General features: G+C 34.3%; 1 protein-coding gene across 1 annotated transcript; it reads right to left on the minus strand.

The window, feature by feature from the left end:
* Positions 1-10,392: 10,392 nt before the first annotated feature.
* Positions 10,393-25,022, minus strand: LOC143610861 (uncharacterized). The gene is made up of 9 exons (XM_077085223.1): positions 24,986-25,022; positions 23,580-23,796; positions 23,390-23,516; positions 22,836-23,187; positions 13,370-13,516; positions 13,138-13,196; positions 11,548-13,056; positions 11,321-11,465; positions 10,393-11,190 (listed from the first exon to the last, which is right to left on the minus strand). Exons 1-9 carry the CDS (start codon positions 25,020-25,022, stop codon positions 10,508-10,510), a joined length of 3,276 nt encoding a protein of 1,091 aa, XP_076941338.1. The 3' UTR covers positions 10,393-10,507.
* Between the last annotated feature and the right edge of the window lie 777 nt (positions 25,023-25,799).

Here is a 25,799-nt window from a genome sequence, read left to right on the forward strand (position 1 = left end):
ACATGGATGTGTCCCATACGTCGATGCCAAAGAATCGTATCTTTCTCCGTGGCTTTGGAGACAAAACACGTTTCTGAAAGAGAAACGTTTACATTAAGATTCATGTCTAGGACATAAATATCATTCGATCAAGGTGATCTCATGACAACCATTTCTTCAGGAATTTTATATCCCGGTTGAAGGATAACGCATTCCTTGTCTGTGATAACTGTGGTATATTGTTTATCACAAATTTGTGATACACTCGACAAATTATGATCCACTTTTTCACAATAATTTACTCTTTCAAACGTCGCAATCCCGTTTGACACTTCTCCCTCCTTTGTAATCATTCCCCCGTTGTTACCAGCAAACGCAACGTAACCCCCTTGAATATCTTTAACATTCTTCAGAAGATTGAGGTTGCCAGTAATATGCCTAGAACATCCACTATCCAAAATCCATTTATGTGTAGACCTGGACCTGGATGAACTCTGCACAAACAAGTAAATGATTAGTTCAAAAAGGCAGCCCTAGCCTCAGTCTTGGGCTCTCCTTTTGATATTTTCGGAGAAAAGGATAATTTTACACTCGTATTCGGTACTTGAGAATAAGTGACAGGTTTCTTGTTTTCTTCTTTAAGTACCCGTCACGTATAATTCCCGAATTAGTGTTTGAACAAATTGGTTGAGCATGATCAACACAATTGTTCGTTACCTTAAATGATTCAATCCTAATAACTTTTCTTGGATTGACATCAGAATACATTATGACACTCTCATCAATTTGTTTTTCTTTTGGTTTTACATTCAGTTCAGTCTTACAACTTGATGACACCTTTATCTCATCAACCTTTGCTCTACATTTTTTAGAAACATGTCCCGGTTCTCCACACTTAAAACATAAACGTGAGTCTAAATACTTATCTAAGGAAACACTAGTTTAACTATCAAGCTCGAGTTGAGATTTTGATTTTTCAAAAGACACTTTCGTAGTACCAGCAGATGTAAATCCCTTTTTATTTTGGAAAAATTCTAGGTTGGTAGAGTTAGATGAATTCTCCGTCGCAGATGATTTGACAAATTTTATAGGTTTAAATGTGGTGCTCTTTTTCTTTTCTTGAACATGTTTAGATTTTGATTTGTTAAATTGTTGCTCAAGTTCGGTAACTTTTGAAGTGTCATCCTGATATACACTTTCAATCATTTCAGGTTTAAGAAGGTTCAATGGAACTTCTTTGTCTGAAAAAACTTTGGACAAACCCTTCAATTTAAAAACTTTCCCAGTCGAAGAAACAGACTGAGGATCAACAAATTTCATCAACTCCTCATCAGTGACAGTCGGTTTATCTGATTTCTTCGAGTTAGAAATTACATTAGACCTTTTTAATGAACCTCCCGACGACTTTGAGCCATAAACCGCTTGCTCAAAATCTTCAGGTTCACACAGAATGTGATTGTCAACAGATATATCTTTGTTTTTGACAATCTCATCGGGTTCAGTTAACTCCTCGATTGAACCATCCAATTCATTTTTGGTAAAAACAGTGTTACTTTTGATATGAATTGATTCTTGAGTAGTTTTGGTTGAATCAACATCCTCAGATTTAACAGTAGGCATATCTGAGCATTTTTCCACATCGGGAATGCTACTGTAATCTCCCTTAAAAGGAGGAGGAATCTCGACATATCCCAAACCTGTTTCTCCATTTTTCTTATGTGAATGGTTAACTTCAATGATTTCATTCAAAAGAAATGATGAATCTCTAAATTTTCCAAGCTTATTTTTAAGTTCCATTACTTCATTTTCGAGATTAGAAATACAGGTTCGGAGTCGAAGAATCTCCTTAAAATGTTGATCAACAACGATATTCTTACACTGAATCTTAGCTTTAAGATCATGATTGCTTTCAGATAGTTTTTGAATTTTAAGAGTTGACTGTTCTAGTAATTTTGATTTCTGTTTGTAGCATTCATTGATCATAAAGTGATCTTTTGTGAGAGTATTGTTCTGATTTAAAGCTGTTTCAAGTTTGGCTTTAACAGCACATTCAGTACACTCAATCACTTCAGATGAAGATTCAGATGCATTAATTTGAGGTTTAGGACATACCTCATCAATCTTAGCCATACAAGCATAAGATTCAACTTGATCAGGAATTGATTCGGTTTAAGATGATGAACTTTGATCAGTATCAGTCTCAGAGTCAGATGAATCACTTTCCTCAGATACATTATCACTGCTTGCATCTTCGAATTTTTTCACTGGTTTCAACAATAGCTACATTTGCTTGATTACCCAACAAACGTTGAGACCAATCAACAGCTTCATTCACCACCAAAGCTTGAGTAGCAGGAGACTTATCTTGTTCACCACCAGATGAAGCCGTTTTACTCTTATCCCCACCAGATGAATTCTTTCCTAAAGGTCTATCTGAATTGCGTGGCCCCGAATATTCTTTTCTAGGTTTATCACATTCTTTGGCAAAATGGCCAAAGTCCCCGCAATTGTAACATTTCACCTTCAGTTTATCAAATCCAATCCTTTTATTCAAAGTAGGAAGATATTTCCTAGTTCTCTATATAAATCTCTTGACTTTTCGAACAATCATAGCCATGTTCCATTTGAGGTCCATTAATTCAAGATCATCCAGGTCAATTTGATCATAGTCTTCATCTGTTAATTCACTCGTGGCTATTTTGCTTCCAACAAGTTGTTCATATGAAGTCATGAAAGCGCACATGAATGCAAACTGTTGTTCAGCTTCTTGCAAATTTACTTTAGGCAAGCTTGAAGCTGGAGCATTTGTGCTTGCATTAGCTCCATTAGCCATAAAGCATACATTAGGAGGACAGTTTACATTAGGTTTCTTCTTGAGCTTGGGCAAAGAAAGCATTAATTGGTAGTGTTTTTTCTTAAAGTAATTAAAATATATTTTTGTTAGCTTTCACTAAATAAGTACACCTCTTTATTTCAAATATATATTTGAATACCTCTTTGTTTGGAATTTAACACCCAAATTTCTTGGAATTTCACACCCGAAATCCTCATATTTTATCCCCATTACTTTTTGAAAATTCAACACCCAAATTCCTTGTACACTTGTTTTTAACCCATGAAGGTTACTAACTCCTTTTATTTCATTCGAAGTTCAACACCTAAACTCCTTGGGATTTCAACGCCCAAAATCCTTTTATATTATCAAAATTTTGGAGTTTCAGCTACTGAAACCCTAAGGACTCGTAAGCCGTTTATTTTTATTAGGGGTGTAAAGCCTCGTTCCTGGGTGCCCTACTTTTGCTCGGGTTGGAATTACTATTCACATAATTCGGAAATCAGAGTTAATTAAAACAATTTGCGGAATAAATAGTCAATCACTCTTACATACATAAGTACTTTCTCTTAAACGAAATAACATAAGTCTTAAATGTTTAGCATAATTAACACGTGAATCTTCTTCTTAATCGATGCCAGTCTTCATTTTATTCGCCACGTGTCTTCATATTTATTTAACAACATACTTTAACTTACAAACTTTTAAACACGAGTAGAGTTCATTTGCCTGTCCAGTCATGTTCACAAAGCTTCAGTCTTCTAAGAGTGTTTTTTCTTAAAGTAATTAAAATATATTTTTGTTAGCTTTCACTAAATAAGTACACCTCTTTATTTCAAATATATATTTGAATACCTCTTTGTTTGGAATTTAACACCCAAATTTCTTGGAATTTCACACCCGAAATCCTCATATTTTATCCCCATTACTTTTTGAAAATTCAACACCCAAATTCCTTGTACACTTGTTTTTAACCCATGAAGGTTACTAACTCCTTTTATTTCATTCGAAGTTCAACACCTAAACTCCTTGGGATTTCAACGCCCAAAATCCTTTTATATTATCAAAATTTTGGAGTTTCAGCTACTGAAACCCTAAGGACTCGTAAGCCGTTTATTTTTATTAGGAGTGTAAAGCCTCGTTCCTGGGTGCCCTACTTTTGCTCGGGTTGGAATTACTATTCACATAATTCGGAAATCAGAGTTAATTAAAACAATTTGCGGAATAAATAGTCAATCACTCTTACATACATAAGTACTTTCTCTTAAACGAAATAACATAAGTCTTAAATGTTTAGCATAATTAACACGTGAATCTTCTTCTTAATCGATGCCAGTCTTCATTTTATTCGCCACGTGTCTCCATCAAGCAACCTGCCTCATTCTATTCACCTGCGTGCATACTAAAAGTCAGCTACGCTGAGTGAGTTATAGTTAAGCAGGTAACATACATTACATTCACATTCTTACACGCATACATATATATATTCGTTCTTACTTTCATACTTCCATACATTCATACTTTAACTTACTTTCATTATTTTATACATACATAACCGTTCTACGTTTTAAAGAGCCTTTCACCCTATAACCTTCATAGATATTATTAGGGTCTGCAACTCTTCATTCTTCGCATATATTATTAGGGTCCGCAACCCTTTACTCTTCGCTATATTATTAGGGTCTGCTACCATTTACTCTTCGTAGATATTATTAGGGTCTGCAACCCTTTACTCTTCGCAGATATTATTATTAGCGTCTGCAAGCATTTACTCTTCGTATATATTATTAAGGTCTGCAACCCTTTTACTCTTCGCAGATATTATTAGGGTCTGCAACTCTTTAACCATTCAACCATACAACCATACAAACCATACATGCCATACATATGTTTAGTTATATATATACTCGTACACATCTTCGTACATACTCTTAACTCTTTCTATACCAAACAAGTATCATTTATAACATTCATATGGCATACACTTACCACTTAAGGTTAAGTGTATTAACTAAACACATAGGAGTATGCACACAGCCCCGAAAAAATAACAGAGAAGTGGGGCTAGTCGGTTCCATTCTGAATTAATAGTAATACCCTTCTTTAATTGAGCATGGCTAACTGTTTAATAATTACACGTATTAATTCTTTATTCTAAATATCTCATATTATTATTTAGTTAACGATCCGAACTTATAACTTTCACGAAACCGAACTTTACCGGTTAACGAACCGAACGCATAAGTTAAGAAACCGATCTATTATAGGTTAACGGTTTCTTAACGAGTCGGTTTACTTAATGAACAGGGGGTTCTGGCTTGAAAACACCCGACTCAAACCATTCGAGTCGAATGGTCCACTCGAGTCGAATTTCCCATTCGAGTCGAATTTCCATTCGAGTCGAATTTTCCATTCGAGTCAAATGTTCCATTCGGCTTTTGGTTACGGCTCAGTTATGCCCGTTTATCGTTAGGACAAGTTTCGGGTTATAGCAACTCCATTTCCTTGCTCGATACGACCCGAACAACACTTGTTCGAACCAACTAAACCCAAGTAACTTTCTTACTTTAAAGTTCACACTTTTTTTGTTTAGCAAGACCCGATTCATCAAAATCTTTGAATCTTACAAAATCTAACACAAAAACCTAATCTTTAATCTACAACATACCTTTAAGATTTGGCTTGGTTTTGGATCTTGAACTACTTGCAAATCTAGACTTGGGTAAGGATTAACTTGCTACACCTTAGACCTTGGATGAACTATGGAAGGAAAGGGAGGGTGTGTTTGTGTGTGTACAGAGAGAGTACGTGTCTGGATGTTGAAGATGAATGAATGAAGATGCTTGGAGTCTTTAGGGAGAGTAGGAGCTTAAATACTCCCAAGCTCATGAACCTTAGGCCCGTAACCATTCTCACTTATCCGAAATAAATCACGACACACAATAAATAAATAAATAAATAAGAACTTATTTTATTATAATATTCTTAATAACACGAATGTTACAAGGGGCTTGCCACCATATTTATTTCAAAATTATAGTCCCTTTTTAAGTCACCCGTTCATATACTTAAAACAATAATCTCATTAATCATTTCCAAATAATCGTGTATTTGCGTACTAAATAAACACATATAGCACACTATAAAAATAACATGATTACTATTCCATGTACTTACCTTTGGATGTCGGTAACTCAAGTGTAGATGATAGCACGTCAATTATTGTGATCGAAACCGTCTTCAAATATTAGTAGAGCGCCTATGTTTTCTTACTCCAAATATTAGGCCCACATCTATTCATTTTTTCAAGTTGGAAAACTTCCGACGAAAAGCTTTTATATATATATATATATAGTTTTTGTATAGGAAGTATAGTTTTTGAATATGGAAGTATAATAGGTTATAATAGGAAGTATAATTTTTGTAGAAAGGGTAAGAAGTAATCTTGTCCATTAATTTTGAATATGAAGGGTTGAGATTAGTTTAGCGGGAAATCAAGTGTGAACACAAGGTAAAAGGCATAAAAGAAATAACACATTTGTTGACTTTCTCTCTCCACATGCAAGACACATGCCAAATTCTCCCATCATTTTAAAACGTCCATAACTTGTTTTACGACGTTTTTATTGAAAAAAAATTCACCATAATAACGAGTGTCTTTTTATCTTTCATATGAGTACTATATTGTAATATAAAATTTAAAATAAATTAGTGGGTTTTTTACAAATTGTGTTTTACCAAATTGTGTTTTACAAAATTATGTTATATAATAGTATTTTTCATTGTGTTTTTTCCATTGTATTTTTTACATTTGTCATACAATTATGTTTTTTATTGTGTTTTTTTCATTATGTTTTTTTTCATTGTGTTTTTTTCCATTGTGTTTTTTATAGTGTTTTCCATTGTGTTTTTCCGGACTTTTCCGACGAGATGGTAGCGGTGGGTGACGGTTATGGTGGCGGTGGGCGGTGGAGTGGTGGTGGTTGTAGAGAGTAAATATGTAATTGGGTTTTATGTAAGTGGGTTTTTGAAATTAATGTAAGTAGGTTTTGATATTTAAGTGTTAGACTAAAATACACTCCTTTCTAGCCTTCTTAGGAAAATCAAACTTCTTATTTGAACCTAACCCTATATATATATATATATATATATATATATATATATAGGGTTAGGTTAAAATAAAAACCCACTTGAGTTGTGAAAACCCTAGAAACCCATTCTGAACCACATGTTTTTAATTAAAGTTTAAATCTTGTGATCCATAATTAAAGTTAATAAAAAATGTAAACATATATATAACATTTTCTCTCTCCTGAAAACATATATAAAAATTAGTAAAAAAATGTTAAAAAATAGCAAAAAAATGTTTTTTTGATTTTTCGATGTTTTGTATTAAATGTAACAACATATATTACGTGTGTAACAAAAAAAAAACGATGTTACATAGAGTTTTCACAACTCAAGTAAGTTTTCATTTTATACTTCCCCTATATATATATATATATATATATATATATATATCTCCTAAAAATTTACTTGCTAATTAAGAAATCTTCATGTTTAAGATTTCTTTCAATCTTATTGATGCATGGTAACTATCCATTGTAATAAAAATAAACATATCTCGTTGGTATATTTGAAATAATATAAAGCCTTATATATTAAAAGTTATAAAAGAAAAATCAAATATAAGTGAAATTAGTCTTAATAATATAATATTAAAAAACAAACAAAAGGCTAACATGTCTTTAACTATGTGTTTAGATGCTAACACATCGTTAACCATGTGTTTTGAGGCATAACCCATCTTTAACCATGTGATAGAAGTCTAACACGTCTTCGTTTTAACCATGTGATAGAAAGTCTAACACGTCTTCGGAGACGTGAGACGTGTTAGACTTTCTATCACACTGTTAAAGATGAGTTAATGGAGGACATATTTGGAATTCTAAAATTTTAAAATATGAAGGACAAAAATTAAATCTTTTTCCAAAGTATGTTTATTTTAAGACATTTTAAGAATTTTCTCTAAAAACAAAGCCATTGACATTTTAAACTTGAGAACTGATTTAAAGTTGTATCCAAATTGAAAGTGTTGTTTATTCACTTTATATTCAATGGAGGTGGAGGATCGATTAAAACTAATAAAATTTCCTGCACGATGCGATAAATAATTCGTTCGGCATTGGTTCAGTTCATTACGATATCGATACTTGCCATAGCAATTTAATAAGAAACCCAAAAAATAAAGTAATGATATACAAAAAAAAGATATCAATAAATATTTTATGTCAATGAAAAACTATATAAATGAGTATGGGTATTAGTTCCGATAACACCAATACCAGTACCTATGTCTTTCAATAGGATTCGATTTGGTTAAATTTACTGGTATTCGTGTAACATACGATATCAAAAAAAAATCCTATATATTGAATATAACTGAGTTCAACAAATTTACCTTGGATTGCTGAGGAAAAATAAATAAGCAAATCTAAAAAAACCATAAAAACAAGTGCTGATAACACTATCGGTCCTAATGATACTGATATGAATACCAATGTTATTCAACAAGAAATGTATTTAATCAAGTTTGATCCGCCGCAACGCACGAGTTCACTAACTTGTTTCATTGTAATTTGTAATAATAATATTATTTTGCAACTGTTATTTATCTATAAAAACTGAAAATAATATGAATAACATGTTTGTGCGTCAACGTGACTCGGCCAATTTCCATTTTATGTTGGCAGTGGCCCATTTCAACCTGAAGTCCATTTGATAGCCCAGCCCACTTCACTGATCCCTCTACTATTCATTGTTTGAAAAACTTCAAATATTATTTTGAATTTTGTCACAGGATCTGTTTTCTATGAATGTTTAGTCCTTGCACTTCATACTATTTTGGCTCTTTCTTAACCCCAATTACATGTAAGATGCCAGGAATATTTTCTGATGTTTGCAATCTTTTTAGTCTACTCAATGCTCATCATCACTAGTAACCAGTTACTACACTTTATGGAAGAATCTTTTACCTTTGCTTTCCTTGTGATTTGAAATTCTAATTTTTCAACTTTGGCACTTTCTGTTTGATCTTTTTGCCTTTTGGGGAGAATATTTTTTTTTATTAAAAGGTAAAACTTTATAGCTTCGTTGGTTTAAAGCTTGACCAATCATGTTCGTAGGTATATTTTTTTATGGTCCACTCAATCATCTTTATTCTCTAAGTAACCCAGAGACCACTCTAGGAAGAAACCTACCATAGGCGAGATAACATCATGGCCCAACCTAAAACCGCCTAAACATGTTACTACTTTTTATTATTTTTAAAGTTTGTTGCTATTTTGCGCACTTATATTAAGACTTTGTTTCATTCCGAACATCTATCAATGAAAAATATTTGTTTTCTTATAAGTGTGTTTTCTTAGAAGTTTAAAACGAAATTGAGGGAGTTATTAATGCTTAACAAGGAAGAAAGACACTCACAGTTAATATGAAAACATTATAGTCACCACCACTTAGCCAAATCAAGATAAAAAGTGACCCCTCAATGGACAAAACAGGGTATGCATTGTCAATTTTAGTAAGGAAGAAGGTTGTTTGATTTGGATGTCTAATGATGTACTTAGATCTTGACATCTTAAAATAAGAGTATTAGAAATCATTTTTATGACTTGTTTGGTATTCTTTTTATATGGCTATTATCTAAGATAACAACCCCTAATTAATATAGTAGGGTCTCTTTCTTTTGACAATTTCATTTCGATTGTGATTGGGAACCAATATTATTAAAACAGTATTAAATTATGAAGTAATTAATTGTACATAATAGACTAATAGTTGTCGGTGGATAGACGAGTTGTGGTTAGTAGTTGTTTAAGTGAGTTAAGGTCTTTTTAGCAGAAATTTCAATCCCTGAATCTAATCATCAAGCGTGCTTAAACATATATGTCAAGTTTTATCCTAAAATAAATTGACTATCGTGGAGTTGTACAAATGTTTATAAGTTGCTTCAAGATCTACTGTTTCATAGTGGGACTTGAGCGTCGAACAACTTTGTTTTAGGTGGAACCAAATCAACCGTACCTAAAAGAACGCCCCGTAAATTAGAAGGATGTAGTTTCTTTTTTGTTAAATTAATAAGATAAACCCAACTATATATAGATGTATTATTATAGGGTCTTATTTAAGTCTTGTGACACCTATCTAACATCTAACAATAACAATATTATGTGACTTGGGAGGACCACACAAGCATAAAAGCCACATGGAAACATCAACTCATCTCTCTCTCAAAACCATTAAGTATATGATGATGTATTTATGATTTTAAACCATGAATAAACAGGTAGTGGGCTAGGGCAACAAGGTTACAATGATGTATGCCTATTTCTTTCAAATAATATTTTTTTACATGATTTAATGGCATTGATATGGTGTTTAAATCATTCAACATATTAATCAAAAACTTGTAGAAAAGTCTAGGTTTTGTCCCTTATATGGCACACAAGATCACAACTAATGTAATAAAAAAGAAGATATTCAACCCTTATGAAATGAACAAGACTAATCATGTAGTATAATAAAATAAGTACCATTTTTGGAAACTAGCAAGACATTATAATAGTGTTTAATGGTACATAAATAATTATGTTATAAATCATTACTAGAAGCCAAAAAAACACAAAAGCCTCATCAAACTCTACCACTCAACTCCAACACACACTCTTGCACCAACTCCTCTAGCAACTTCCTTTCAATTTCCATTCTTGTATTAACAATTTCCATTCTCAACCACTCCACCCACCCCCTCCCCACCACCTCTTTCATCACCGCCACGCTGCCGCCACAATCACCGTCCTCCCAATCGCACATCTCCTCTCGCCATAGCCATTCCTTCATCTGACCCCACACTCGGTCCTCCAACACCGTTGATGACATTGCCATGTCAGCTACATTGTTATGGGCCCCACTGTAGGGCCCACGGCCCGTGATATCTATCAGAGTCTCGTTGACGCAGTCAAACACGAGTTTTGATATTGCTTTCTGATGTCTTAGTTTGGTTTGACTAAGTATGGGTTCCTTTTGGCTTAGGCTCATGTACTTGTCTCTTAATGACGGGTCTAATGGGCTTTCAGGTGAATGCCATTTGCCTAAACACGAGTTTGACCGAATTTGACTGAGACCCGCAACTGATAATAAGGCTTGAACATAGGATAAACATTCTCGCTCTTCTTCCTCGGGATTTAGAGGTGTGGATGAGGGTTTACTGTAGTATGGTGTGGCTGACCCTGCAGAATCATCCCATGATAAAGTTCGGGATATGGATCCAATCAGGGGCGATTTATCAATCAAGTTGTATCTCATAGGCTCTACTCCTGTTATTACAACAAAAATATTAATGATGTCCAAGAATTGCCAATTAATACAGCACGCTATTCGTTTATAAAACTAGAAAAGTAGATACGAACATGATTTTCACGTCTACAAGTAGTTGATAAAAATTACCATATTTATTCGGTCTGGAATTTTGAAGACAATTTGTCATGTGGTCGTCTTCAAATTTTCGTTCCAAAACCGAAATAGGGCTCGGGTGATCCTGATTCGCAATGTGCTTTCCAATAAAGTCAGGTTTCATAAAAGAAAATCCCGCCTGTGATAAACAGTTAAAAATCAACTCAAATCAAATTTAAGAACCTAAATAAGTACATATAACTCATAAAAAGAAGCAATACCTCAGGTAAAGTTATGCCTTTTTTCAGACCAGAACATGATGCTTCATTAACCACATCACTAATGCATTGAGATCCTTCGGTACCAACATTTTTTGGGGAGAATCCAGTAGATTGAGGTACATTGTTAGACTGGTGGGACTTCTCTTTACTAGATTTCTTATTCTTAGAAAAAAACAAACTTGACACTCGCCCCTTAAAAGATGATGATTTGACAAGCTTTTCCTTCACATCTTTAGTATTATCATCTGCCTTGTCTTTCAAGGAACCAGAAACTTCTACACCAAGTCGGGCCGGAACAGACTTTGACCTCAAAAGATTTCTAGAACCTTTATCAGCATCTTCACCTTTGTTCAAATCACAAATTTCTTGATTTTCCTCAGGTTTTACTGGTTTCTTCAAATCGGAAAGAGCGAGCATATCACCCAATGTACTTGAGCTTCTTTGTATTTCTCTTTGTTCTGGAACATTCTTATTTGATGACATCATCGCCCATCTTTCAGAAAGCCGTTTCTTAGCTTCCCTACAAACAGATGACTCTGGAGAATAAGATGTACGGCTGGACGACGCGCCATAATGACTATCGAAACGGTTAATATAATCCCACGAGTGTCGAGAAGCCGGTGAAACAACTTCAGAATCACTAAGATTCCCTGCTGCATAATCAATCTCCGATTTACAATATGAACTATCATCGCCAATATAACCGTTTGAAAAAACAGAAGAAATTGGCGTTTCGTCTCTTCTAATTCCACTTAAACTTTCAGAAATCTCATTTGTAATCTCTTCTTGATCCCCATTCAAAACATCATCATGTGACATTGAATTTGAAGGCGATGAAGAAACTTTGATATTATTAGGTTTCAGTACCACAATGCGAGTCGGCTGGTTGTTAGGGGTATCATCAACTTTGCAACATTCAGGTGAAAACAAAATATCAGAACCTTTTTTGTTCCAAACCTGTTTTTCATCAGTCACCAGTTTAGACGGTTTAAGAATCGTAATCCTTCTAGATTCTGGTGGTGGTGGGACCGATTGCAAATTGTAAAGATTCTGTGAGAATAAAGAATTGGGTTCTTGAAGAAACTTGAGAAACATATCTTTATTGGAACTTAAAACTTCTAATGCATCTTGAAACTGTTTTGTTTGGCGAAGCTTTTCATCGGTCGATAAACGTTTCGCTTCCATGAATTTCTCACGAACGAGATCCATCGTTTGTTTTTCACGACTTTTTCCCTTTTGTTGTGAATCATTTTGTTGTATTTCATAAACATCCTTGTACTCTCCATGTTCATGTTGCAAAAATTCTAAAGGTCCTGATTGGCTCCTGCGTGAAGCAGAATCAAGCTGATGCCGATGTGGCAGAGCATCTAGACCCATTAGTTTGGCAACCAAATTAGATGGACTTTGCTTTGAATCCTCTTCCTTTGACATTTCCTGAGCAATAAGCATCTTTATCGGTGTTCCATTTGACTTTCTACTTGATGGAGATTTTTTTAAGTCAGATGCAATCTGCACACACCAACATTGAATCAGTATATACTTAATGCATTATAAGAATTTCGCAAAATTATCATAATTTGAAGTAATTACCACTTTATCATCCAACTGATCATCAACCAGACTCGATTGCCTAGTAGAGAATGAAGAACCTGCGCAATTTCATATTGTCACAAATAACTTCCATATAAAGAGTCAAAAATCAATGCCTAACATAACAGTAAACAGGCATGTTACATATCTAACAATACAAGCTTCGTTTTCATAATAAGAATCTCACTGAAAAGAGGATGAAATATAGGTTAAAAATTAATAAGAAAATCACCATCATGATGCGGTTTGTCGGTAATGAGCTTGTTTCCTCCAACACTAGTATTCAAATCAAACAAGTTCACCATTCTTCCCAAACACCCTGAAACAGGTTTTTCAGGACTCTGCTTTTTCCCATTTTGAATCCAACTCATTTTTACACCTGTAAACATCACACTCTACAGTTATAATTACAAACCACAAAAAACAAAAGGTATACCTGGTGATAACATGTAGTTTAAAATTTAAAGAATAACATGATGTTAAATCATCAATCATCAAGAATCTAAACAGTATGTTGATTTAGAAACAGTACACATCCCAAATAAAGTTAAAAATTAAAAAAAAATGAAAACTTCAAAAACATCTACCTGGTGATAACATGATAAACATCAACCGATTCAGTAAGGTTGAATATGATATTAGGATAATAGTCATAATACAAAAGCTAAAAAGCAAGATAATAACAATGACAACACTTGAACAAAGTATAAGATTCTTCCAGCATATTCAGTTACTCACATGAAACCTCACATCAACTAGTCATCACTTAAAACTAGGGTTACCAAAAAAAAAAACTTGTTTTTTTAAATGATTACAATTCACACACTCAAAACAGACAAAACTAAATCATTAACAAATCAATTAGAACCAAAATACAAAAAGCCCTAATTTGAATCCACTTTAACCAACCCTAACTTTCCAATTGATTAATCAGATAATGATTTCCGATAAAAGCTGCAATTACAGAGTCAAAACAAGAGAATCTGATTCTGTTTTCACATTCAAAAAGCGAAGTGAGAGAAATTAGGGTTTGGAGTGAGAAATAACTGAACCGGTGAGATGAGTGTACTTTAGAGTGAACCGGTGGCCGATTGGTGGCCGGAATCTGGCATTCCGGTGCCGGAGATTGGTTGATTTGTGGTGTGATCCGTGGTGGTTGTTCAGATCAGTAATGAGTTACGATTATATGAATGTATTTGCGAAATAGAAATAATAATATTAATAATGATGGGAGTAATAAAACCAGATGTGTGTGTGTATGTCTATGATAAGAAATAAAAATTGTATATGTAGGAAGTTGGAATTTGTAGTGAAGTCCTTCAGGTTTTGTTTGTTTTCGAAAACGGGTGTTAAAGATATTATGGTTTCCGTTTGTCGCGGTTTTGATTTGTGAAAGTGTTATGTTTTTAGGTAAAATAGTGAGTTTGGTAATGTTGGTATGGTGTTGGTGGCTCTAATCGGGAGGGCTAAGCCTGGCAGGATTTCAAAATTACCAGCTATGTTATCAGGATTTAAATCTAACTACATAGATTTTGATAGAAATTGATCAATCTTAAAACATTTATGAAGAGAATGTCATCAAATTCTTAAATTTGTGTTCGGACAGTGATTTTATTATTAGATAAAGTGATATCCAAAACTCGTATTTAAACATTACTAGCACGTTAAACTATAATTATAAATGAGATCAGTTGTTTCTTAAAATAATGTTTTTAAATTCAAATTAATAGCATGCAAATTTTAATGTATATAGTTATTTCAGTAATAATATCATGATAATATATAAAAATGATAATTTAAAAGAGGCAAAAATATATTTATGCAATTTAAAATTGCTTTCACCTTTGTGCTCTACATTTTTTTAATAACGTTAGTATAGCTGACAAATTCCTAAATGAAATCTTATACATCAATTATTTTTTACCAGAGTTTGAATCATTTTACAGTAATAATCTCCTCGATAAGCGGTACACACTGATGAGAACAAAAAACGGACCTCCCGGAACGGAAAACTTATTGAAAATCCCTAACCACCCGAGCTAGCTAGTGACAACTGGAGCTCTACAATTTAACATAATAAGTTACTAAGAATTGTGATTCTAATAATAAGTATCATTCAATTTAGTATTTTCTTTATATGTATAAAAGGAGTTACATATATCGAATTGAAATGCATAAAGTTTCAGTGAGCATATGTGAAAAGTGAATAAACCGTAAAAGTGTTCTTGCACAATTATAAATAAAAGTTAGTTTGAAACTTGTACATATTCAAGGGACTGTTTATGTAAATCTGTTTCAGTATTATTAGGTCTCGGTTTAAAACCGTTGAGAGCGGTGACATTTACCCTCAAAACCTTCATTAGCCATATCTTGGCCCTTTAAAAATATTCTTCTTTTATTACGACTTTCTTTATTAAGGTTATCGCATTTTTTAAATTTGAGAGTCCTGATGCTTCATTATGGCCAGACTATGTTGTCTTAACTGAACCCAAACTAGCTTCAGAGTTTGGCTTGAGCGTTTCCCCGGGAAAGCATACCGCCAACTGCTACTTGGCAGTTGTTGTATCACCACAAGAGCAGAACTCTCTAGCGTAACACACGATGAAACAAAAACCCGGCTCAGGATTTGACTAACAGCCTTTGCACGAGGCCTAGTTCAAATCTTTCATTATCAATATCACCCAAAAGTGACACAAATGAGATTCGAACTTGAGTCTCCATTAAAGAACTCAGGCTTCCTACCGCTAGGCCGTAAGTAGGGAATCTTTAAAAATATTCACAAAATTATTAAAATAATTAATATGGGATTAAGAAAATATATATTTCAAGAAAATTAAACCTTTTAACAAGTGCCACAATAAAAAAGTTATATATGATTGTTTTAACTATCGGTGTGACAATAATTTCAAACTACACTAAATAACAACGTTAGATGTCCTATTAATGTCAAATATAATTAGTCAAAGTTTCAACAGAGCCCATGTGGTTACGCCAGAATTTAATTAGAATTTGACGTGGAGATAATTCATTTTCTGTTTTACTACACTTATTCCTATTTAATTTTTTCAGTTGTTTCACTCTCATTACACAAAATGTTATACTTTTTACATTTTCTTAACTTTGTCGTTTGTTTCACTGTTGATCATGAATTCATAGCGTTTATTATTCGGCTTAAAAAGTTAGAAATAGGCATACGACATTTTTTATACAAATTACACGGCGACAATGTTAACTGATTACATTTTTTTGAACCATCAAAAAAGCTCGAACACCCAGGTATACTCATTGGAAAAAGGCCACTCACATCCGCAAATATTGTAGACAACGCTAACGACCCCGACCGACCATCATTTCTAGGAGAAACTCCCAAAAGCCCATTATGGTAAAACCCTAGATCTCACATGGCATTGTCATGAACAAATTTTTTTTTTCCTTTATGTATCTTTATTTGTTAGCCTATAGCATTTAAATCGCAAATCTATTAAAGAACGGGGTTTACCATAAGATCCGGTTACATTAAAAAGTTTGGAGCGAACGGTTAACTACTATTTAAGGAGCGACAAACCAAACTGGATGGTCGAGTCAGTTAGACCTAGTGGTTTAGTATTTCGATCCAATTTTTTAGTTTATTTTTCATAACAGTAATTCGTATTAAAAGTTCCACGGTTTACATGGTTGGCTTGGTTTACATGGTTTTACCGGCAAACAATCAAAACCAAACAATTTTGAGCCGTGAACTGGCCGGTTTGCTTAGTTTTAAACGATTTGATCGATTCACATGAACACCATGTTATTTTAATTCTATTTTATACTTTTATACATGTTTAATTATTAATTTTCTCACCTAATACCATAATAGAAATCATGGGTAACGTTAAAATTATCCACAACCTCTTCACTAGTTTGTTGTCCCCTTATACATTTGTCTTATATATTCACTATCTATTATCGTTTGTTTTATTTAACGAACATAAAAAAAAAAGATAAAAACTCGATTTGATCATGTATCATTGTGTGATTATTGCTTTTTATAAAGTTAATTTAATTTAATATAAAGAAAACGTGATAATTTTTTATTCTTTGCACTAATAATTACAATCCGCTCTCGCTATCAATCTATCATGTTTCGTATTTTAGTGAATTATAAATTAGTATAATCAAGAACTTTTGTGTCACAAAGTGTATATTTCTGTTTTTGTATATATATCAATGGTTTTAATATTCTACATATAGACTTGTGTTGGTTGGATGGTATTGTTGCGGTGGGTAAGTGTTTGTATCAGCTTGCAACCTGGGTTCAAATTATGCGAATGTTTGTTTTATTTTTTTACGTGTGTTATTTATGTTTTTTTGCATGTTAGAATAGATGTCTTTCAACATTAACTTTAGTGTGGACTGAATAGTTGTGTTGTTAAGTGAAACAGACTGAATTTGCATACAATTACCGCATTTTTTTAGTATCGACGCAGTAACGAAAAATGACCGAATACTAATTTTCTTTTTGTTTTCGTTTTTTTTTCAGTACCGTAACAAACGTGATGAAGACCGACCAAATTTGTTTAGATTCAGCGCCTCAATAACTGGGATCGACAACGCTCGGGTATTACCTACGCCCGAGCTTTACTGATCGACGCCACCACATTGGTCCACCTTGGTTTTTAAATGGTTTTTGTTTCATTTTTTTGTTTTAGTTCCAATACCAAAACGCGCATAACCAAAACTGACCGAATTTGTGTTGACTAACCGCCTCAAATCCGAGACCTACAATGCTTGGTTTTTACCAACGCCCGAGTTTTACTGACCGGCCCGGCGCAACACACCGGGTAAAACACTAGTTTATTATAAAATAGAAATAAATAAACTTTGTTCGATTTCTTAAAATTGAGAATACGTTTATTCAAAGAATAACATTGAACTTTGTAACATATAAGAACGTATCATACCCTCACATGCAAACTAAAATATGAAATGCTATGAATTCGTTTTAAATGCCGATTATTATTATTATTATTATTATTATTATTATTATTATTATTATTATTATTATTATTATTATTATTATATAATAATAATATTGTCAATCAAACAAAACAAGCCAGTCGGGTTGATTAGATTGAGAATCGGACCCCTACAGGTTGGCATGGCCTCAACCAAACTGGTTGGACTGGTCGGTTTTTGGCAATGTCATCGAACCATTGAAACGATTCAATGATCGGGACCGCTTTTAAGTTAAAACACACATTTTTCGATTGTAAACCGTAAAGCTCTTCTACCCCACAAATGATATATATTTATCTTCAAAGGTTGTAGTCATCTTAACGGCTTAACCTTACGTGGTTCTTTTGTTTTTTTGTTTCGAGGCTTCTTTTAAATAGATCCATGTCGGGAGTTTTATAACTGTTTTAAAATGTTGTATATCACGAAGTCATTCATTGCTATCTATTTTCTAAAATAGTATATAAAATCCCAACACTCTAAAGAATGCATGTCAAAACTCTCTAAAGAATGCATGTCAAAACTACAAATCTTGTTACGTCACTGCCAATTTGATGAGGAGAATGCCTCTTACCACCATGGTATCTCGTAGGAGAAAATTTTGGCTTATATATTAACCGAAAAAATTTACAATTACAAAATGGGAATATTTAATGGACTCAAATAGTTTCTAGAAGAGAGAAAAGGTGATTAAGGTTTCTAGGTGATCCGTCATGTCAAATGGTGGATTCTAGAATGGTCCAAGATTGTGTCTGATGAGCTAGAGTGTTATCTCGTGTTCCGATATAATCTAACTGTTGGAATTATGGACTGGTTCGGGTAAGTCAATACGGCCAACCGGTTTATGACCCGTGAGAGTTACACCATGAGGTAACGAGCCATTGACCCGCTTAAGTTAGTTAACCGAGTTAGATACTTTAACGAGATGAAATTACATGGAGCGGGCTTTGGAGCAAGAAGTGGACTTGTTGGCCCATTAGGTTTATAACTAACTAAGTTAGTTAAATCTAATTATAGGTTATATAAACACATGATGTTATGGACATAACCTTAACTCTAACCTAATCAAAAAGTCCATCTCCTTTCTTCCTCCACCCCATCGCCGGCGCTGCCCGAGCACCGCCGCCGCTCGCCGCTGCCGCCGCCGCTGTCTGCCGGGCTGTTGTCCGCACACCACCACAGCTGCCGGGTTGCCGTCGTGCACCGCACCGTTGGTCGTTGGATCTCGTTGTCTCACCTAGCTCGGCTCGTTAGCCTTCAGTGTCTCAACCGGTTAATTATTAACCGAGGTAAACTTAAATATATTGTTAGTTTATATTTAATATTTTGACTCGTACTCGTATTGTTTGTAACCGGATCATGTCGGGTTTTGTTTTCGGTGCTGATTAACATATATTTTCCGCTGCGTATATTAATTAATGTAATTAATTATTATTTGTCACGTTTATTGAACCGGATTTAATAAACGAAATTTTAACTGATAACCACTAAAACCCAACAGTGGTATCAGAGCCTTGGTTACAACATACGAGTCGAATCCGGTATTTTCACCGGTTCTACATCATAAACTTCAATGGAGTTGACGTTTATGATCCAGATAAAATATTAGGGCAATTTTAGTTTGGTCAAAATTTTATTTATTTTATTTGACCAAAATATTGCCCGACTTATTTTTCGTTGAATATGTAAATCTGGCCCGACCTTGTTTGTTTGGTTGAATGATTTTATTTTGGCCATATGGATGGTTCAAAAGTTGTATTTAGTTTTCGGTTTTATTTTATGGTTTTTGGCCACCTTGATGGTTCAAAATTGTAATCGATAGGGTTTAGTTTTTCATTACTTGTATTAGTGTGATTTTGTAATGAAGAAGACCCGAAGAAAACCAAGGACGAGGACGAGCTCATGGAGTTCTTGAAGTCATTGGGAGTTACCAAAGATGACGAGATGCACCAAGACTCCATCCTCGTGGTTGTTTTGTGTTGTGACCCCTTGACCCCTTGCTAATAGGCTCTAGCAAGGTCAATCACTAATCTTGGCCATTTAAGATTTACATATTCTGTTTGCTATTTTGGTTGTTTGCTTGATTATAATAGGATTATAATACCACCAACCTAATACCAAATATATTAAAATAAATTAACCAATCAAGTTTTGCAAAATTAAACAAAATTTAATTTTCCATAACTAATAACTTAATAGGTAAAACTATTAACTTAAAATTGGTTGGTATTATCGCGACAAACTTAGTTTTAATAGGTTATATAAAACTAAGTGTCCTGAGAGATGAGAGGGTTCATCAAGTTGTCTCGATCAATAAAGTAAAACTGGACTTTTACTCTATTCGGTAATATTTAAAATTAATCCCAATTTAAATCAATAGTCTATGCCATCCTACTATAAGTCACACTTGAGGCATACTGTGAAACTTCAAGTGTTTGGAGCTACAGCACCGCACTTGATTTCTAGCCTATCCCTTAAAGGTGAAAGGGTTTCGTTGACACATCCGGCTCTTTCACAAGTGACTATACTAGGGCGACTATTACTTTACTCTCTTGTTACGTGCTACAGCTGTCTGGAGACTAAGGTGGGCATAGATGAGGCTAAACGTATCTACTTAGGCAAATGTTGTCTTAATAGGCCTCATAAATGAGAGTTGTGTTCTATCCACAATTGGCAATCGTTGTCTGTCTGCCTAACCACTTACTAATGTTGTGTGCTACAGCTGCCATTAGTAACTGGAAGCCAGATTCTCAAGTTCCTATTTAATAATGTCATTGGGTCATTAATAATAGGATTAAAAACATCGAAAATACTAATAAAATTTACTTTTGCTTAATTGAACAGATGTCTACTGATAATAACTCCTCATTCACCCTCAAGGCTATCCTTGAGAAAGAAAAGTTGAATGACACCAACTTTCTTGAGTGGCATCGCAACTTGGGACTTGTTCTCAAGATGGCAAAGAAGCACTATGTTCTCGATGGACATGTTCCAACCGAGCCTGAAAACAATACTGCTGATGCCAGGAGGGTTCTTGACAAACATATGGACAACTCTGCGGAAGTCGTCTGTATCATGCTAGCCACCATGTCTTACGAGCTTGCTAAAGGCTTGGAAGATTTTGGTACCTATGAGATGCTTGAGCAACTTAAGGGCATGTTCCAGAAACAAGCCCGTCAAGAACGCTATGACACCATGAAGCAGCTTATCAGCTGCAGAATGGAACAGGGATCACCTGTTAGTGCGCATGTCGTCAAGATGAAAGGGTACATCGAACAACTAAGAAAACTTGATTATCCTCTGTCAGATGAAATGGCAGCGGATTTCATCCTGAACTCTCTTCCCAGCTCTTACGACCAGTTCGTAATGAATTTCAATATGAATGGCTGGGTGAAGACAGTGTCGGAGCTTCATGGAATGCTCAAGACGGCTGAGATGAATATTCCCGCTAAAACAATCAAGTTCTTATGGTTCGATCTGCTGGTGTTGTCAAGCCTAAACCCAAGAACCGGGGTCATAACGGTAAAGGCAAGAAGAAGGTTACTGTTGCTGCCAGGAATGCCACCAACACTAACAAAGGTGTTGCAAAGGTACCATCGCCGCCTCCTGAGGAGCACCAGTGCTACAAGTGCAACAAAATGGGACACTGGAAACGTAACTGTCCCGACTACCTTGCTGAGCTGAAACGGCAGAGGACCAATGGTGTCTAAAGGTATTTCTATTTACGTTATTGAACTTTTCACTGTCTCTAGCAACACATGGGTGTTTGATACCGGATGTGGTTACCACATCGTTAATGTCTTGCAGGAGCCTAAAAACTGAAAGAAACTGAAACAAGGCAGCATGGAACTCATCGTGGGTGATGGGAAAAGAGTCCTAGTTCTTGCAACTGGCACATATCGTTTTGCTTGTCCGTCTGGCCTTGTAGTTACTTTGGATAACTGTTTGTTTGCACCTGGTTTGACCAGAAACATTATTTCAGTTTCTTTACTATTTGAACAAGGATTTAAGTACGTTTTTAATAGTAATACTATTTCTGCCTACTTAATTGATATATTTTATTTTGAGGCTAAACCTCGAAATGGTATTTATGAGGTTGATGTTCAAATAAACAATAATGTATATAATCTTTCCTATCAGATCTGGCATCAATGATACATTTCTATCACATTGCCGACTTGGCCACATAAGCAAAAAACTAGTTAAGGGACTCCAATCCGAAGGGATTCTTGAATCCACAAGACTAGACTCTTTTGATGACTGTGAATCCTGCTGCTGGCAAACTCGCCAAAGGCTCTTTCACTCATAAGAATGAACGAGCAAAGGATCTGCTGGGAATCATACACACTGACGTATGCGGTCCCTTCAAAATCATGTCTAGGAATCATGAAAGATACTTCCTTTCTTTTATTGACGATTACAGTCGATATGCCTATGTGTATCTCATGAAACACTAGCATGAAACCTTTAAAAAGTTCAAAGAGTTTCAAAACGAAGTAGAAAACCAACTCAGAAAAACTATTAAAATGCTTCGATCAGATCAAGGCGGAGAGTATCTCAGCTCATAATTCATACATCATCTAAAAGAGCGTGGAATTGTTTCACAGCTCACTCCACCCAGCACACCCCAACACAATGGCGTGAGCGAGAGAAGAAATCGAACCTTGCTAAACATGGTCCGATCGATGATGTGTAGAACTAACTTGCCTCACTCCTTTTGGATTTTGCCCTTTGACCGCCGCTCGCATTGTCAATCTGGCTCCACCATGTGTTAATTGGAATATTAATATTAAAGGAATCAAATATCATAAATAGATGGTTACCCTTCTTAACTAGCCACTCCTTGAATTTAGGGCAATCTCGCTGCTTGTGCCCCGTGTTACGGCAGAATTTGCAGCTAAGTTTTCCAGATGTGGCCTTTGAGATAGCGGCTGAACTTGTATTAGTTTTATGGACTTTGGAGATTTCCCCTTTGTAGTTTCCCTTCCTCTTTAATGGCTTGGTAGTGGAGACATGAACAGCATCTGGTTTTTCTAACTTCAAACGTTCTTCCTCCTGCACGCACATTGCTATCAACTCACTCATTGACCATTTGTCTTTAATGAGTGTTATAGTTAATTTTAAAAGCATCAAAGCGTGCTGGAAGAGAGGTCATAATGAAGTGTACTAGAAAACCGTCACTGATTTCCATGTCTAGGCTCTTAAGTTTATTAGCCATGTCATTCATCATCATTATGTGCTCACGCACACCACTTACCCCAATGTACTTTAAATTAAGCATCTTCATAATCAAAGTGCTCGCATGCGCTTTTGAAGATCCTTTGAACTGTTCCTCCACTGAGTCCAGGTAATCTTTAGCATTTTCCGAATCAGGTATTGCTCCCCTGATGGTAACTAAGATGAAGTTCTTGATTACCATAAGACACATTTGATTAGATCTTTCCTACCTTTCATACTCTTGTTTATCTTCTGTTATGCTTTCATCAGTAAGAGTAGCGGGAGCATCATGCCTCAGTGCATAATCAAGATCCAACATGCCAAGAATAAGTTTAACTGAGTCCCTCCATGAGGCAAAATTTGCCCCAGTCAGAACTTCAACATCAAAATTTAGAGTAATAGTGGATGCTAGATTAATACACGCAGAAGTGGCAAAGTTGAAGTAAGCTAAATAATGGGGTAATCAAAATAAAGCAGACATTAATAATACATTGAAGATAAAACCCATTATAACACCAAAATAATAGGTTAAAACTAGAATTCTATTTGAACATTAGTTTCGCGTTAGCTATGACCAATATCCAAATGTTATGAATGAAAATAATGTCCTACTTAAACGTTGGCTTCACGTTGGCTATTACCAACGCTCAAGTATTATGAACAAATAAGTGTATGGTCATACTTGAATGTTGAGTTCGCATTGGTTATGACCAACACTCAAGTATCGTGAACACATAAAGCTTCGGCACATAAATGCACACATTACCGTTGGGCAGAAGTGTATATTTATACATGTTAGGCCTATAATTCTTTTTATGTGTATTATTAAACAACTAGCCTTTGGGTTTATTATTTGACAATACACATTAAATGAATTTTATGTTTAACTGACTTGAATAACTTCTCAGTTGGTTCCGTCATTCAAATCATCAAAGTATATTTTATTTATGATGTAACATATTAGAATAAATAAAACAAATTACCATAACAAGAGTATGATATAAACATTCATAGAACATTCATATAATTCTTTTTATGGAATTAAGCTACGCAAGAAAATATAATTCTTTCATAGAACATTCAACCGAAATTAAGGCAATAATAATTATACGATAATTTTATAATCTATATGAAAAAAATTCAAGTCCACTAAAAAAATTTTGTGAAAACAAGAGAGACAGAAAACCATTAAATTGTTCGGACAGCTTTCAAATATTTGAAATTCCAATATGTCAAATACATATGGGTTTTAACATAAATTTAGCCAATGTATAAGGGGTTTCATTGAATTTTGCATGGTAAAAGGAAGTTCATAAGTCTTCAACATTCGCATACAGAGGTTGATAAGAAATAACTAATCAAGCAGGTAAATTATATCATTCATTCTAGAAAACTTGATCCAATTTCTTGAAACACCAAGTTCGGTGAGTATATTACAAAACCAAAATAGTTTCATTTTCAAGAGATCGATTCACCTAATGTTAAGGAAATGAACTTTATGATTGAATCGATATAATCAACATACGCTCTGATACCACATGTTGATTATATCGTTAGAACATGAGCAATATTAACAACCACTAACATGTAAACTTAATCATAAACATTAGATAAACGAATTATTAACCATACTTACTTGTAGGAATGGTTATCTTTGAAGATGATGAAGCCATTATACTAATCTTTCTTACTTCCCTTCGGATGCCTTAGTTTTGATGGAGATGGTATGCATTTGAGATATCTTATGGTGTTCTATTGTATCTCTATTTATGCACATGCAAGACATCAAAAGGTAAGAGTCCTTTTATATTATGTAATTACATCCATCATGTAACTACCAAATTAATCATATTAATGGGGACTTTTCATGATCATTTAACTAAATTCAATGAATGATCTAGAAGACCATTTAATGTAGATTATTTTCCAACAGAAGCCTCTTTCAGTTATTACCTCATTATTATTATTTTTTATTTTTTAATAAGAATAAAAACAAATAAAATTTTGTTAATAAAATAAATAAATAATTAGATTATAATCTTCTAGTATGAATTTTGAAATTCAGGAGGCTAGTTCTTTGGCCCAAACCCACTACAAAATGAATGGTGCTAGGCCCATTTTACTATATCTACTCAAGTACTCAACTTATTACTAAAAAAAAATTGGAAATAAATAATCTCACATTTTGTGTATTGGCCGATAATAATGTCATCTTTAAAAATCATTATCAATAGTTTCACTTTTCAACTATTTTTGTCACAATGGTCCTTCGCTAAAAAATACTTAACGCCGTTAAGTTTTTTCCCAGATTCAAATCGATGTTTTAGGGTTTTTGATCGGAAAAAGGATACGAGTCGACTGATGTAAAATTTATCTCGAAATAGTGATCCAAACGAAGAATCAATGTTTCAATTTGGGAGCTTGAATTTCCAATTAACAAAAATCAAGCC

This window comes from Bidens hawaiensis, unplaced genomic scaffold, assembly GCF_021521415.1.
Source record: "Bidens hawaiensis isolate Kalapana, Puna unplaced genomic scaffold, B.hawaiensis_p1.1 tig00028528_1, whole genome shotgun sequence".
In the NCBI taxonomy this organism is placed as follows: Eukaryota; Viridiplantae; Streptophyta; class Magnoliopsida; order Asterales; family Asteraceae; genus Bidens; species Bidens hawaiensis.

What these genes read in the sequence shown, in the direction of transcription:
- LOC143610861 (XM_077085223.1), bottom strand. Translation starts at nt 25,022, where the DNA reads ATGGCTTCATCATCTTCAAAGATAACCATTCCTACAA. An exon ending in AAAGATAACCATTCCTACAA is followed by an intron (nt 23,797 to 24,985) that starts GTAAGTATGGTT and finishes CCCATTATTTAG; the next exon opens with CTTACTTCAACTTTGCCACT. An exon ending in ATCCAAAAGGAGTGAGGCAA is followed by an intron (nt 13,517 to 22,835) that starts GTTAGTTCTACA and finishes TGATGTTTACAG; the next exon opens with GTGTAAAAATGAGTTGGATT.